The sequence below is a fragment of the Pelmatolapia mariae genome, linkage group LG10_11, assembly GCF_036321145.2.
Source record: "Pelmatolapia mariae isolate MD_Pm_ZW linkage group LG10_11, Pm_UMD_F_2, whole genome shotgun sequence".
NCBI classification, from domain to species: Eukaryota; Metazoa; Chordata; class Actinopteri; order Cichliformes; family Cichlidae; genus Pelmatolapia; species Pelmatolapia mariae.
This window is the reverse complement of record NC_086236.1, coordinates 5,098,975-5,116,518: the sequence shown is the minus strand read 5'-3', so window position 1 is coordinate 5,116,518 and position 17,544 is coordinate 5,098,975. Positions and strand designations below refer to the sequence as shown.

Here is a 17,544-nt window from a genome sequence, read left to right as displayed (position 1 = left end):
TTAAGCGATTAACACTTTGATTTGTAAAGTATAAGACATGCGTTCATCTGTTGTCATTGAAGTGCAGAATAATGTGTAATACTGTTATACGTAATGCATTTAACTCCTTGTATCAGTTTCCATTGGTTATCATCGCTACCGAAGACAGGAAATCATCAAAGACATGCCATTCATTGCAGAGGTCAACAACAGTCGGCCTGCCCTGTTTTCAGAGACTGAGGTAATTCTTATTAACTTTGTTATTGAAAGTCATTTTCATAAGAACTTGTATTTGAAGAAGAACAAAGTACTGTAAATTGTTAATTTTAAAAGATACAAAATGTTTGACTGAAAGTTGTAACATTCTTGCATGTGGCCTCTATTAAAATTAATAGTGAATACTCTCTAGTTGTACTTTTTAATATGTTTCAGGTTGTTGCAGAGTTCACCCGCATCACCATGGTCCCTTTGTTGTCGACTTTCATGGCCAAGCTGGACCACTACGCTGACCACCTTCTTAGAGTGTTCAAAAAGAAGGGGGGAACAGCTAAACGCAATATTAACTTGATCATGGCAGCCATGGATGGGGTATGTATTTTAGTTGACCTTGATTGAGCTCTGAAATTATTTGAATGCTTCTTAAACTTCTGTGTCTGTCATTAATCGGAATTTTTTTTCAACTGAATATGTGTATATTTGAATATTTTGTAGATACATGTGAATCAGTGACATGCAGTCAAGTGAGGAACCTTAATGAGAAGTAAAAAACTAACAAAAGAGAAATTCAATTTGTACACTAGATTTTAAATTTGCTTTCTGTGTGATTTCAACATTTTTATGGTCAAAATTGCTGTCATTACGGATTTTCTGTTCAAATACAAGGTAAAACGCTGAGAGGAGGCAATGATGATGCTGTGTCTCACCGCGGACACCCACATGCGCAATCCCACTGCTGTTTCTCTAAATCGCCAACGTACATGTTTGATTACACATGTAATACAGATGATGACTTGATGCAGACTACCTCATTTATTTGACGAATGTGTGTTACATGTTTAATGTTATTGGTCATAAATGTGCTGCAAAAATGCATGGAGTGAGGCTGATGGAGGGCAGTGCTGAACCCTAAAGGCAACATGTACTATAAGAGGTACACGTATATGGATTCACAGTGTAATCACATTACACTGAGAGCGCCATTGACACAGTGGATAAAGCAGCGCACTTAGGGAACATCAGTAAATTTCACAAAGGACAAATTGATACCAAATCAGTCCTAAGCAATGAGACGCACCAATTTTATTTCAATGCATCTCCTATTTATAAATTAATAAATTGATGTAAAATTAATGATTTTTCTATAATTGCTTCCAGGTCATTTGACCAATTTATTTACTACACACAAAAATGAGACACACCAAACCTAAATAAATTGTAATGCATCTTCTGTAGGGCTGGGCACTTATTGCATCGCTTATCAATATTGTGATAACACACGTCCTATGTGATTAAAATGATAGACTGCTTTCAAACCTCTAAAAAAAATATATGATAATTTAGTTGAGACTATTACTTCCATTAATGTCAAACTTATCATCAATTCAACAAGATAAATAACTGCTGGTTTGTCTAAATAGCACATTTGCTAAGTTTAATTTGCAGTATTTGTATTTGTGAGGCAGGATTGATAGATTTATAGGCAAAAATACTATTATGATCTTTTATTGTAACTCTTATTGTTAAGAAGACTTCTTTAAGTTGCTTGAAGACATTTCATCTCTCATCCGAGAAGCTTCTTCACTGAAGAAGCTTCACTTTTCTTTCCAAGCTCCTTAGACTGAGAACCTTCACAGACTTATTGTTATCGCAAAAAATACCACAAAATGTCGTGATAGGATTTTAAGTCCATATTGCCCAGTTCTAATCTTCTATTTAATTTTAATATTTTTAGGGGCACAATTATTAATTATATTGTTGAACAATCTAGAATTGATTAAAGCAAAAATGAAAGCTTTCACGTAATGTCAAAATTGAAAAGCTTCGATTTTTGGGTTCATATATTTGTTAATCTGACACAGAGGAGTCAGTGCCTTACCAATCATGAACCTCACTGCACGTCACTGATGTGAGTTATGAAACATTGCTTAATCACTTATCTGGATTATGTTTTAATATTTTTGACTTTGTTTTGTAAAGAGGTTGAAAGGAACCAAAATAGGAAACTTCTCTCATATTGAGTTCTTATCTCCACCAGAATCCCAGCGTTGATGTTCAACGGGAATGCATTCTGAAAGCTGTCTGTGTCTACTTAAATGAAAAGCCAGATGACCTGTTCAAGGAATTCTTGGTAAGTTAAAAAAGGAAAACAATCAGTTATTTTCCTTTTTTTAATTTGGGATTGGAAATGGAAGGTAATGCAATTAACATATCTTTTTCTTTTATTTTTATTTAAAGGATGTGGATCTTGGTGCAAGCAGAGAAACGGAGCAGCTGACTTTGGGAGTCTATGTTATCAGACATGAAGGAGCAAACTCTGCAGATACACCTGAGGGCATTGGTGTCATCATAGAAGGATGCACTGTGCTGCAAGCTCTTAGTGATGTGGCAAAGGGTTGTGCCCTCCTGCTTGGACTAATCTACAGTCTAAATCTGAGCTACCCAAAGCACCTGAAATACACATTTGAATTTCTTCAGAAGGTGCTGATGGAGTTGGATGGGAACAACCTATCCATGAAGGTGCAGGTTCTGAAAAACAAACTGCTTGAGTGAAACACCCTGCACTGAACTATAGAGGACACTGAACTTTAAGGTTCTCGAACCCTTCTCCTTGCACTTCATAAACTGTTCAGTTTGAATTGCCACAAGAACTTCTGCAAGGCCTTTCACTTTTCTGCCTTCTTTGTTCTTGAACCTTTACCAACATCCAACTACACTGAAAAAGACTGCTCCTAACTTTGGACTTCAGTTTAAGTTTTGAAGCAAAGGTTATTTTTCTAAATATGGACAAAAATGACACTAAAGTAATTTCTACCTGCTGTATTGTGGGCTTTTCATTGTAGCCCAATCAAGTTTAAATTAAGTCATGTTAATGTTAAAAATATTGGAATCACAACACTTTCCAGTTTTAATCATTTCAGTTTAACATGACATTCTGTATCTTGTCTTCCTGCACTTAAAATGCGCTTGAATATATGTAAAGATTGTTTAGGAAAAAAGATCTAGAAGCATTTGAATTGCTCAAAGTGTGCTTCAACAAGTTTTACACAAAGTGTTATTAAAGTTAGGTTAACTGAATAAACTTGTTTGATTTTTTTAATTTACAAACTTAAATAGAGTAAGTTGCAATTCTGTTAAAGTGATTTAATCCTATAGTTTCAGTAGAGCATGTTTTGGGTGAGTAGATTTATCAGATTTACTTAAAATTTCTTGTTCAAATTAAATATATCATACATTTTATATTTCACTAACCCAGTTGTGTGGAACCGGTTGACATAACTGGGTGGAGTAAATACAACATGTTATTTCTCAAAGTAAGTAGAGCTTGTTTTGGTTGAGTAGGTTTTATTTAGTCTTCTCAATTTAAATCAACAAGGTTAGTTAGATCAACATTATGATATTCAGCTAATACAACATGATTCTTTTGATTTGCATTTAATTATCCAAATGTTATCAGATGTACTTAAAATTTCTTGTTCAAATTAAATGTATCATACATTTTATATTTCACTAACCCAGTTGTGTGGAACCGGTTGACATAACTGGGTGGAGTAAATACAACATTTTATTTCTTAGAGTGTATAAAGCCACATTATTGTGACACTTCTCATCATTGATCGTCCTCTGGGCTTGATTTTATAATGACACTGATTTATTTCTCTTCCGATTACTTGTGGATATTTAAGTCTCTTTCAACTAAACAATACCGCTAGACATCAGAACCCATTAAGGTATTCCTGAAATGATCTATAGGTGTGAATGCTCAGCAACCACAGTCAATTATTCTGTGTGGCTTTGTTCTTTGTGTTAGGAGGCAGGCTGTGCTTTGCAATCAGTCAATATACAGAAAAGTATGACTGATTGGGTCACTCAAAAAAAGAAAAGAAATAACCTACAATAAGCTTGTATTGGATTTCATAGTTCTTCCATAGCTGGAGTGAAGAAGTTCGAACCCTCAAATTAGAAGGAGCACAAAGAAAGAGTGGATTTTGAAACTTTACAACACCGCATGAGACAGATTTAATTTGTCGGTTTCTCAGAATCACAAAACAAAAACGTGTTTGTTTATTTGTCATCTAGAGGCAGAATTACAGTGGTGGATCAACTGCAATAATAATGATCTGGAGTACTGACTGACCTGAATGTTTCAAAGCTTCAACCAAACCGGGACTCAAATGTGTAAATTTATTTATTCTTTTCATAATACATGCATTACCACACAAATTCAAAACAGCTGATGAATTAAGAAACAATAATTCAACATTATTCATTGGACATCTACATTATTTAGGACTCTCAAACAAAAATCTTAGTCTCTCATTGCTGTCATTTAACATTATCAGCGCTGACACGGGGACAGCCAAACGCCACAGGCTGAAGTGTCAAACGATGCTACCAAGACGTCCCCCCGCCAAAAAAAATTTAAAATTTAAAACAACAACAAAAAAAAAAAAGTATAACGCAGTCAGGTCAGGAATAACTTCAAAATTTTCAAAGATGCCCCAATAAACCAGAACGCCACCGTTTGACAAATTACAAAAAAAAAAAAAAAAGACCTGTAAGTAACATATTTTACACCTATGCATCCCAACAAAGCAGCCACAGTTTAACTATTAAATATTAACAGTTAATGATTTTTTTTTTTTTAAGTATCTCTTCCCAGTGCCTTTTTTCCTCAACTTTCATCATCCTTCTTTCCCACCTCCTTTTGCGGCCTTCTGTTACAAAGCAATAACCCTCACTCTCACTATAACCTGTCACAGTGCTTGTACTAATTTGACTTGTTTTTAAGTATCTTAAGTCAATGTCTGGTCCCATTTTTTAAAATAATGCATTAGAATAAAAAAATATATATATCTCCCTCCCAACACCCCCCTCATAGTATTTACAATAATGATGCCGTCCACGTACAGCTCCAGCAACCGCTTCCCTTTTTGGTTGACCAAAGAAAGTGAAAATCTATAGCAACACATTAAACTTAAATAAACAATGTTATCTCCAAAAGATGCAAGAAAAAGATTTTCAGAGGAGGATTTAATCAAGTATATAACTTTAGAGCTATATAACTTTTCATCTCTATATTCATTAAACATGATGTTAGGTTCCAATAATAGTCTTTTGAATTCTAACTTTTGAGCACAAGAACTGATCTGAAGCTGACACGCACCCACACGCACATTACAAACTTGCAATTTATGTAAACTGGGAACAACAGTACTCTAATTTCACATTTAATTTAATCTATTTTAAGATTCTTACATTTTTAACATCTGAAAATAACATCACAAGAAGTTAAATTAGTTTGAAATGAGCAGAAGTTCACAATCCACTTAAAACTTTCCTGAACCCAAAGAGAAAAGTTCTGTTGCGTCAATACAACACAAAGCTGAGCACAGCAAGCACAGAGACAAATATAAATCATCAGGTATCCTCTAAGTCAAGCAGGAATAGTTGCATTAATTATGATATTAAAAGGAGAGAAGAGGCTGTTCCTGAAACGCCGCTCTGCAACAAGGCTATAATTACACAACATATAAACCTGGTACTAATTAGCACCTCAGAAAATATAACTGCACTGAGAAAAACATCTCATCAATTGTTTATCTTCCTCATGTCAGCAGTGAGGCACCAAAACAAAACAGCGCCAATTAATATAACAGGCCATCAGTAACTCTGCGGGCTAGCCTGCTGCCATGGAGCACGGAGATTGTTAATCAGCCTGAAAGAAAGTGACAGGGTTTGATAAAATGTGAGCGGTTACCTCTCTCCTTAACAACCGACAACAGCAGTTCACCTCTGAAAGTCGAGTAAAAATCCTCCTTCATGCCAGTTTCTTCTTCTTCTTTCTCCATAAATTATTTAATATCTAAGGAGCTGGAAAAGTGAACCTGAAATTATGCATCACACGGTGGCTTTGCAGCAGGCTTCGTGATTAATATCGTGTTCTCACCTCCATCGAGGCCTTGCTGATAACATTGCACTTGTCCCCCACGATTTATTATGTAAGGGTTCAAAGCTGTACATTAATTTCAGAGTTCAAACTGATTAAGCTGTCTGTGTGAGAATACCGGTTCACACCAGAAAGTAGATTATTCTGCTGCTAACCTCGCTAACACTAGCTGGGCCACAGAACACCCTCATCATCAGCATTTGTTCAGAGACGGCTGCAGGCAGCAGCTCCGAACATATTAACAATATAAATTCTTTTTATGCAGACAGGGAAGCTTGAGGCTTTGCTTTGGAAACTAACCCACAGTGTCGATTTTAGAAGGAAAATACTAAGAAAGGCTGCGAAAGCATACACGACAAACATGACAAACATCTAGCATTAGCTGCTTAAGCTAAACATTTGTCCTGGCATTATTACAATGATAAAAAAAGCTCAGCTGATGTTACGAGCTCGCACACAGAGCTTGGTTAGGACTTGCATTTAATATAACCAAGTGTAATATTAGTTTGGGCCACCATCAAATTAGCTGAACCACACCAACTCCTCTAGGCCAAAGTTGCTACGCCACTGCAAGCCTCTTTGAAACCCAGCTGTCCCTTTCCTGCTGTTTCTGCCCTATTCAGTATCATAGCCATTCTAAGTGTTCTGTGTTGGGTTTTTGCTACAGCTGCCTGCGTAAAGTAAGCTGAAACGAGGATAGGAAGGACCTAGAAAACAGCCTTGACCCCAAGTAATACTACTGCAGATAGAAATAATATTCTTGGAATTATACTGAATCAGTTATAAATAAGATCGTTACCTTTTTGCAGTATGCATTATGTTTCTTATTTTATTGTGCTTTTACCTTTACTGACCATACTGGCAAGAACAACCAACCAAATGCTCAGAAGTGAATTTAGGCAAGGCTCTCAGCAACAAGACTCTAGTCTTGTTAATAAATGGCCGACAGGCCCAGTGAGATACATTTCTGAAATCCTGACTCACCACTATGAGTGAGAGTGTCTCCATTTCTCTCCCGGTCTGTTTATAATATACATACGCATGAGTGTCTTGAGATCACTTTCGGGCCTCCACAGAAGCTGGCCGCCACGTTTACTTCTGAGCAGCTCGTTATTTGTGCAACAGTCAACAATACTAGCAAACAAATGATTCAGTGGTTTGTGTTTGTGCATGGAAGAGAGCAGGGGAGGAGAGAGAACAGCAGAAATAGTTCACTTAAAGTTCAGTTATCTGCAGCAAGCCACACAGACTGTGCGTATGTACACGAACGAGGTGTTTTTCTCCTCAGTAGTGACGAGCGTGTGTGCGCTGTGTACCTTTGTCGCTGAAGTCGTCGACCAGGATGATCTCGGCTATGAGCTGTGGGGGAGAGCGATTCAGCACGCTGTGAACTGTTCTGAGCAGCGACGACCAGCCCTCGTTGTGGAACGGGATGATGATTGTGGTGTTGGGCAGCTTCTCTGCATACACCTTGTGTTTACAGCTACACAAACAGATGGAAGACACAACAAATAAGAGGGGGAATAGACAAAAGGGAGATATGTAATAATATATTTTTAGCCAGTGTGAAGTATCTCATTAACTACTGGACAAAGTTTGATGACTTCAGTGCCCATTTACTGGTAGTAATACTAACAACCACAAACAATCTCGACACACACTTCTTTCTAGGATAAATCAATCCAAAGCTCAGTAGTATTCCGAAATCTGTTGTTTACCAAGTAAACACTGGGTGGTACCAGTAATGACAAAGCTCAGTAGTACTCTGAAATCTCATCTAGAAAATGACAAAAAAAATAGTGAAAAATACCTATAATTCAAGGTGTGATAACAAAGGCCTCCAACTTGATCTATAAAGAATTATAGGCCTTTTCGTTTGGCTCCAACAGAACTGGTAATTTTGGATTGCTCCCTGGAATTGGTCACTATTGGTCTGTTCTGATCAAAGTTTTCCCTATTACAGTATTCGCATGGGTAATAAATCTACAGGAGATAAATCTTGGGGAACAAGTGGTTGGTGAGCAACGACTGTGTTTGTGTGACCAGTAATCGCCTGCGTTTTCCATCCACTTTGTGCCAAAACACTATGGTAGATACACACCATAGTTCAGTTTGTCAAAGCAGAACACTGCATTGACAGTCTGAACATCAAGTTTATGATGCAAAATCCTGAGAACGCTGGAAAAACAAAAAAAAACAAACAAACAAAAAAAAAAAAAAAACACGTTACTGGTCACCTGACCGTTGCTTTCAAGCTTGGATGCTGCGAGCTGAAAACTGTTGTTTGGTCTCTGGATTGGAGTTTGAGATCCAGCTCTCATCACCAGTGAAGGTCCTTGACTTGAAAAGGCCAGCTTAAAACAGATTAATAGTTTAAATACTTTCTGTGTACAAGTGCAAGTTTGAAGCACACAATGACATGACCTTTGAGCACTGATTGGCCAAATTTAAATCAGGGACAGTTTTTGATTTTTGTGAAGACGACATTTTCAGATGTCTTATTCTGTTGAGCTACAGTCTAATATTCAAGGACATTCAATGAGCTGTTGTGTTACAAGAAGAGGAAGAAATCTTTATTTTTAGAAGTTACAAGGAGGAAGATTTGCACATTTTTCCTAATCATCATTTGATTATTTTTAATGACCAAAAAAGTTGCAAGAATAGCTTTATTCCTTTTCAACCTGCTCGATGAAGTGTAACCTAAATAAATTGCAGATGGACTGGAGATATATAATGTAGCATACTAGCGTACTATAGTATTGTGTTAGCAACAGGCATGCCCACACTCATTAGTTCAGTGGCAAGCGTTGTAAATGTTTTATCCTTTTACCTTTAACTCTGCAAGTTCATCGGATTTTCTATACAACTTTTTCTTCGGGTACATTGTACATGTAAGCCCTTCTCTTTGTAACAGAGGTTCATAGAGCCTCATCATCATGTCTGTTTGGCCTTTACCAAAATGCAGTTACCACATAGTTAGAATATTCCTCCATGTGTTTCTGTGCTGGGGTTATTATTAAACATGCTAATGGAGAGCGTGGTAGAAATTCTTCTGGAACCTGTGGAGCTGCCCTTTACCTTGCTGTACTGCTGTGCTCCCTCTACCAGCCCAACCTGAACAATGAGCTGCTCTTTTAATAAGATCTAATGAAGCATACCACCTGCTGGCTTGCCCCTCTAGACATTTGTCTCTTCTTTCTCTCGCTCTCTGAAAGATCAGGAGGAGAATCTATAGCGGCAGTAATTAAGTCTCTCAAGGCCCGTGTGGCTGCCTGAAACCCATCCTCTGTGTCTCTCCATCATGTCATTCAGGTAGTGAGTGAGAGCGAAATGGATATACGAATCCTGTTGAGAGGCCCGGGCCTGATGTGAATAGATTCGGCACACAGCTGTCGGACACCCGTCACTCTCCTGTTACTTTGACCGGTAAAACAGATACACCTGCTGGCCTCCCCCATCCCCGTTAGCCCTGTTTGAAGCATCTGGGTCCTCCCGCTAGTTTCCCACAAGCCCAAGTGGCCTAGACAATAAAAATGTTCAGTCTTCAACAGAACTCTGTTGAGTCAGATTTTAACCATCGCCCGTTGGTGGTTCTGGCTGAGCAAAGATCCGGTTATGAACTCAAAGCTGTCATATATAATGAAAAACCTCTTCTAAAATAATGGTTGCGTAAGACATGTCCAAAATGTTGAACCAGAAAAAGGCAAGAACAAGAACTCCAAGTTTTTCTATTAACTTATCATTGTGCCAGCGCCTGTACCTTTACTGAATAAAGACTTTCCCTCAGCACAGTTTTGCGTTCATGTTCTCTCACTTTAGCAGAATCATTATGTTCTGGAACATTGCCAAATTCTTTTAGCATATTCAGAAAGCTCCCTTGATGCAATCAGGATAAAAATAACACCAAAGAGCTAAAGACGAATTTAAAGTAATCCCTGTGTCTATGCACAACAGCTCAACTTTTAAAAATCATCCTACCATTAGCAGGCCGGGCACACCTCAAGCTCTCGACTGGAAATTTCTCACTTATCTGCTCTTTCTGACATTTGACTCCACGCTTGCTTCACGACACTGCTGCCTGTGAGTTTGCAAAGTTTGAACTCTATTCCCTTGACAGCTATAACAAGCAAAGAGTTCTCTGTCCAATATAAACTTGATAAAGCGTGCCACCGTGATGCCGTACTGGTGGAAACTGGCTCTGTGATGGAAAATGCTTCATAAAGGTCACAGGATGTGGAAACTTTATAAATCTGAAGAAAAGGGAAAAAAAAAAAAAAAAAATCAGAAAGAACATAAATGCTGTCCTGGAGGGACCTTGAGAGGGAAAGCATTTAAAACTGCTTCCCACAAGAAAGTGACAGCAGGGTCAGAGAACAGCCCTGTCAGGTAGAGAGAAAGAGCTGAAGGCTGATCTGTGACGAATCGGGTCACCAGATCCAAAGCTGTTAAGCAGATGATATTTATAGTGTTGCCGTTGTGTTTATTTTCAGTATTTTGTTCTTAAATGAGTCAGAGGAGAAGCTGGAAAGAACCCAGCACTCTGTACTGCAAACACGGGCCCATATGGCTCGTCGTGCTTCTACAGCATCTGTCTTTGAATACTTTATTCTGCAGAGAAAATGCTCAGCTTAATGTGCACCTCGTCAACGCATCAAGTCCAGGACACCGGGGCAGTAAACAAAGAAACAAACATCTTGTCTCATCTTATTCATGAAGAGTAAAGCCAAGTAGTAGTTAATGTAGAAGTGCTAGCTGTTGCACTTGTTGTTTGTTCATGTTATTCTTCAACTGGTCTTTTCTAGTTTTAGGCATAAACTCTAGAACAAAAGCGTGCTGGGTCCGACTCCCAATTCTGGTCCCCAGCATGGTTTATTTTTTTCTGCTAATCAGTGCTGCAAAACAGCTTAATATTCTACAATGTCATTGTCCAGACTGAAGCACAGACTTTTTGGATGGACTGTACCACACAGCAGTTTTTATTTGTCAGATATTAAATATGTTACATAAGGCAACAACATTAGAAAAACAGTCACAAGGCCCAGTCAGTGAGCTGAAGTGAGGCCTAGTGGACTGCTAGCAGCCTACTTGGCACGAATCTATCACTCAAAACAGGTAAAACCTTTAATAATGAACAGGCCTCGATAAAATTTAAAAAGATGCGTTATAAAAATCACACCTCCTATAAAGATGTTATGAAGATGTTGAACTAGCAACAGAGATATAACATGCCTTTTGTATCAGGCTAGTAAGGCATTCATTTCTGCTGTAAAGCTGCGGCATTTTCCATGGATGTTTACGGGAATAGACCTGCTTTTGGAGAGAGCCTGAAGTGGCCATTTCAGGAACTGCAGAATTTGGCTTTATTAGAAGTTTGAGCAAAGCTTTGCCTTTGGGATCATCTTCCATCTCGGAGTAATCAAACAAAGATGACAGAATTGATTAAAATGACCTCCAATCAATGAAGTTAACACATTACACTTCTTGCTCATAAAATCTGCCTTCTGAATGCTTCTACAAATTAACCCCTCCTTTAACTAGAAACATGAGAACTGATGGGTGACGTTTGCTCTGCACATTCATGTTCTCACAGAATAAAATTGTTTTCACACCATTTTTATTCCATGAGCTTTCTGCAGACTCCAACAGTAAAGCCAGACATTTATTTAAGCTCCAAAGGAGATAATCCCATTGGACTCTAATGGCCTCTTGGCCACAGATTAGCAAAATCATCAATATGTTATTCATTCCGTCCAGTTCAATAACCATGGCAGTAAATGGGGTCATAAAGGGTTTTTGAGTTTGTCTTGTTTATTAAGCTTCCCTGTTGCTTCACTGTGACCAATTAAAAAAAAAAAAGAGCCAGACTTTCCACTTTCTCCATCCTCTGAACTCATCCTCCTCCCAAGAAAATCCTGGTTGAAAAATATTCGCAGCCCCACAGCAGCCAGACTGAAAGCTGCTCCCGTACAACTCGGCACACGTGTTCTGTCACTTCATAACACCTTGCACACGGGGGGGACATCAATGACACTGTTAATTACTATCAAGAACATGGTTTATAAGTACATGGGCGACACATGGTGCATTATCAACTTCTGTGTGTAAAGCCAACTCTCTCCTGTGAATAGGCTGGTCAGGTTGATAATCAGAGCAATTGTTCGAAACAGTGCTCGTCGTAATGAGTTGGACCAAAGCCAGCCTGGATAATAAAGGTACAAACATTGCCAAGTAGGTTTTGGTTAGGGCAGAGTTGTCCTGGTGTCTAATAATGGCTTTCTGCTTTACATCGAAATCGGTATTTGCTTCACTTTGGACGTTTTGCATTTTTCTCTCTAGAAATCACTAAACTCTTTCAAGCCTTCATAACAGATTTTGACCACACGCTAAACCCAAATGCACCTACTCTTTAAGTTCAATAAGTAGTGTTAATGTATTCACAAATTAAATTAATTTAAGCTTCTGGAATTTCTTCGACAATTTTCTCAGTTTTGGCTACTTCTATCATGTCTGCACGTGTCAGGAGAGTTGGATGATGCCTGTATGAAACCGGTAGATTGCTGGGTTGATGAATACATCCATTTCAGCACAGATACAAGTTAAGCTCTGGTCATTGTAAAATGAAAATAAAGTGAACATGATGCAGTTGTTGGTGATTGTCAAACATCAAACTTGTGAATCCAAGTGCACATTTGTCACTTAATCAAAAGATTTCAATTTGTTAAAAATTGTTATTTTTATAAATAAATTAGACTAAAGAGACTTTTTAAACAGTGCATTAAAAGGAGGATATTTAACCATTTGGATTTTGAAGTTGCTAAATAGCATACTATTTATATATACACTATACACTACTATACAATGTAGTGTAAAGCACTTTGGGGTCCTTAGGGACTGAGTAAAGCGCTATACAAATACAGGCTATTTACTATATACTGCAGAAAAAGTACCCATTCCAAACTCATTCAGCTTTCACTCTGGTTAAACAGCTTTACAACATTTTTCCTCTTTTTTTATTGCTGTGGAATTTCATCAGGTCTGAACTTTAGAGTCGATTCTTCTTTGTTCAAGTCACACAACCGGTCAGATGACGTTATGGATGGACATATCAAGGCTCTTTTTTTGGACATTCAAACTAAACCAAATGTAGTGTTTAAGCCTAAAGTTGTCTTCAGACACAATTAATCATTGGTAGGAATTTGACCTCCTTATCTGACCCAAACAGCCAATGTACCAACTATACGCTAGCTCTAAGCCAGAGGTGTCACACTTATTTTAGTTCATGGGCCACATACAGCCCGAATCGATCCCTGAGGTAGTAAAACCAAACATCAAAAGGAAGGAAGAAAAGAAGAGAGTAAAATGCCCTCTCTAAAGAACTACAAGTGCATCCTACAAATATGAAGAACAGAACAGCCTGATGTCTCTGTAAAATAAATGTAATTGCATCATAATGTCTCCACATTAATTACATTTACTTTCCTTACAATTGCATACCAGTTTAGCGGTTATTTGTATCCCTCTAATGTCAATCAGCAGTATCCTTCACTCTCATCAGTAGTTGCTTGAATCACTCTGCCCAAGCTTAAAGTAGGCCCAAAGTTAAGTTGCTTTTTGGTTCTATGGCCTGTGGTCACCACATTGCTGCCAGCTTCCTGTGAGGACGTGTGGACTTTCCATACATTTTCACTCCTGTATAGTCTTACTGTCTGAACATAGCCACACTGGTAACAGCAATGCATTTCATTTTAAAAGATATTTCACTGCAAGTTTCACTGTTTTTTTTTTCAAGCCAAAAACCAGCCTGCTGGCTACTCCCAAGGCCTCATGTTTGACATCCCTACTCTCAGCTAAACAGCAATGAACACACTGATTGTGTTTGTGCGAGTATGCCTGTGTTCTGTTATGTAAAGCACTGGAATACACAGTTTCATGCTTGAACCTAAACATTATGAACGCCTTTCCCGTCCTTTTCAAGGCAAAAAAAAAAGAAGAAACATTTCCACTGACCTTCATTATTAATTTGTGTAAATCAGCATCTTGTTGAGCAGAAAGCTTATCTGAATCACTGATTTCAAATATAAGCCTTGCACAACATGTATCTTACACAAAGAGCTGAGAGCCAGCAGGTTTTCAATCCAGCTAAAGGACTGCAGCAGGTGATTCATTTTTTTCCTCTCCGGTTGATGGAATGCCAATCTGTAAAATAACCTGCTGCAGTCTTTGGCTGGAATGAAAACCTGCAGACCCTTGGTCCTGTGTGGCCCATTTTTGCCTCTATGATGAAAATGCTCACACCAACAGAGACGTATTTTTTGTAGAAAATGGCAGTTTTGCCTGAGGCTACTGGCCACTTCGCTAGAAATTTTAAGAAGTGTTTTCTCTTTTTCTTTTCATCTGGTGCCCACCTCACACTCAATAGAAATGACTGATATGGCAGATTGAGATGTGATAAAAATCCCCAACATAAGCCTGTTGGAACAGCACTGAACAACACTCAGTTATTCACTGACTCATGAAGTCTACCTCTGTAAAAACTCTACTGCTAATCAAATGGCAGCTCGTGTAGTAAAACTTTGAGTGTTTTACCACACGGGCCAGTAGTGTGCAGTCCCAGTCTCATATACAGAGTGACGCTAGAGACTCTGCAGATTTATCTTTAAACATATGAATAAGACTATAAAGTGACACATTTTTTGGTGTTCTACCGAAAAAACACATGACTCACTTTGGATGGCGGATGTCAGGAACGGAGCGGTTCAGGGAGATGCGGTCGCTGACGTAAATGTTGAAGCCGTTTTCTCTGTAGGCTTGATCGACCCGGTCAGCATCAGTCAGGGGGAACGGCTTCCCCTGTTCACCGTTACCTACAAATTAACAACATTTCATCACAAAAACTTCAATCTATACAGACCAAAAGTGAGCAAGCAAATCTCACATTTCATTCTCTTCACAGAAATTCAACAAGAGGGGAGAAATTAAACAGTAAGTGAATTTGGGCTTTTAGTGACTGCATCACTACAGGAACAGAGGCGTGCACGAGATAAAAGAACTTAACGAACTAGAATTACAGAATTATAATAACTGGAATTAAAATTATATTCACTGTGATACCAATTTACTAAAATGAATACTGTGTTTTATTTAAGAACACTTCAAATTAGCAATTGAGTCCATGAACTCATCAGGAAATGTTAAGAGCAAAGAAGTCCGGGTCTGTTTTCTCACACACACACTCTCACACACACACTCACACACACACACACACACACACACACACACACACACACTTCCCTTTTGGACCCACAGGAGTCGCCCCCTTCTCATGCTTAGAAAGCTCCACCTTTTAGACCTAGAAGCTACATCCATCCTAGAACACTCTCCACACCCACTTGTTAACTATAGCTGAAGTCAAAACTAATCTAAAATATATTAGTTTGTCTCTGGATATATAAAGCGGAGATTAATGTTTGAGAACAAAACGACAAAAAAAAGCCACACAGGATAATATTACATCGTCATATTTTGGGGATTCATTAAAAAAAAGGAAGTATGGTCCTGTGGAGAACAAAAAACAACTCTAATCATCTACAGACATGCATGTTTCATTAAGCAGAAATTACCCACTTTTTCCTCCTAAAGGAAAGAAGAGTGGAAAATAACTTTTAGCCTTTAACGGCTCATTTCAGGGGATAAACCCATTTGGACTAATTTACACTCAGTGTGTAAAAGCTGTTTTCCCTGAACAGAAAATTAAACCCAATCAGTGGTGATTGTAGAAGATATAAACAGTATTTATGGCACCAGTAATGCATCCAAAGCACAGATTTACACCCTTGCTGGATACCAGGAGAGCAACGCTCTGGATGCAAATCCAAAAGCATCTTTCTTCATTAAGTTTCATTTTTGCAGAAGTTGTAAAAAGAGATTTTGACAAACCAGATCGAGATGCGTCTCTTTTGATTGCTTCATAGTCATGCCAGTCTTTTCGCCGCACACCGTTGCGTCCCAGCTGAGCGCCCTTCCCCGCACGATTCACTCCCTGATGGAAAAAACAGAATTGGACAGAGGGATGGTTATGAGCACCGTCATACACACAGACACATCTGCATTTGCTCTGCTCTGATGGCTGGATTAACCAGTGAACGGTTTATTGGCTGCCATGTGGACATACAGCACACATTTCCACAGATGTTCAGATTTTGTACTCCAGTGTGTCTTACAACTGTACGGCAAAAGGATATTTTAAGTAGGGAAGAGCTTCCAGGACTTCCTGATTTATAACAATCATTCACAACATATTCAACCAATTTCAGCTTGAAGCTATTAAGCAAGCAATGTAAGAGAACTTCTAGCTTCAGTCACAACCAGCTGCTTCTTATGCATGCTTGCAAGTTGGTATCTTGGTTTAACTTTGCTCTTCAAGTTCCTCCTATTTTAGTAATTCTTTGGAAATAAGTGCCACATCGTAGACTGTATCAATGAAGTAAATGCTTAGGTGAAATGCATTAACTGACCCAGTAAGTAGTAGGACATGCCGAAAACACTTCACCTAGGAGGTATCCAGGTGGCACCCAGGCCAGACACACAAACCACATCAAATGGTTGCTGGCAGCCCAAAAGAAGTGGTTCTTTTCTGGGCCAAGCTTCTAATGCTGTGTAAATAACTAAATAACTCAGACAAAACCTCCACATTAGGATTGGTACAAGAAGGTGAATATGAAAAAAAAGTGGAAGCAAAAAAAAAAAAAAAAAAAAAAAAGAGCTTCTGGACTGATATATATAAAAGAGACATGATTGTGCACTCATCTCTCCATTTCAGTAAAAGTCAGTTGAAAGGTGCACGATCAGCAAAAATGGCGGCTTGCGACAGCGGATGTGATGCAAATTTGGCGTCAGCTTTCTCATAAGGTGCCGTTTGCCCGGCACCAGGCGGCAGGCATGGGGAGGCCCTAAGATGAATGTAGTAACTATTGGGCCATAGAGTCACACAAAATTATAAGGACTGACTATGATTTTGATGCTTTTTAAGCAATTGAGATGCGTTACTGAGCAACTTGGAATATAAGGGGGGAAAAAAATCAAAGCTAATCGTAACTTTGATTGTGCAAAGCCTTTAAAAAAAAAAAAGAAAAAAAAAAAAAGGCGATAACAGACAAGGATGAGCAGAGAGTTGTGACTGACTAACAGAAGAATAGCACGTCTCTAAAACATCTGCTAATCCAGTGATTGGGGATCAATTTGGATGTGCACCAAAAATAACGTTTGCCAGCGGTTAGTAATGTGGAAGTGCAGTTAAAATTGGAGATTGATTGAAGAGTAAAAATGGCAAAGTCACATAATCATCCACTATAGATTATCCAGTTGACTGAAGCTGAATCTCAAGTGCTAGACATTTCTGT

The 17,544-nt window shown here is 38.4% G+C and overlaps 1 protein-coding gene across 1 annotated transcript in view; it reads right to left on the bottom strand.

The window, feature by feature from the left end:
- LOC134635850 (polypeptide N-acetylgalactosaminyltransferase 10-like) overlaps positions 1-17,544 on the bottom strand; it is a 123,361-nt gene that overhangs the window by 70,123 nt on the left and 35,694 nt on the right. Inside the window, exons 2-4 of the mRNA XM_063485442.1 lie at positions 16,082-16,184; positions 14,871-15,009; positions 7,462-7,628 (exon numbers count right to left, since the gene is read on the bottom strand). Of these exons, the coding sequence (XP_063341512.1) occupies positions 7,462-7,628; positions 14,871-15,009; positions 16,082-16,184 (409 nt within the window). The remainder of the gene's footprint in view (positions 1-7,461; positions 7,629-14,870; positions 15,010-16,081; positions 16,185-17,544) is intronic.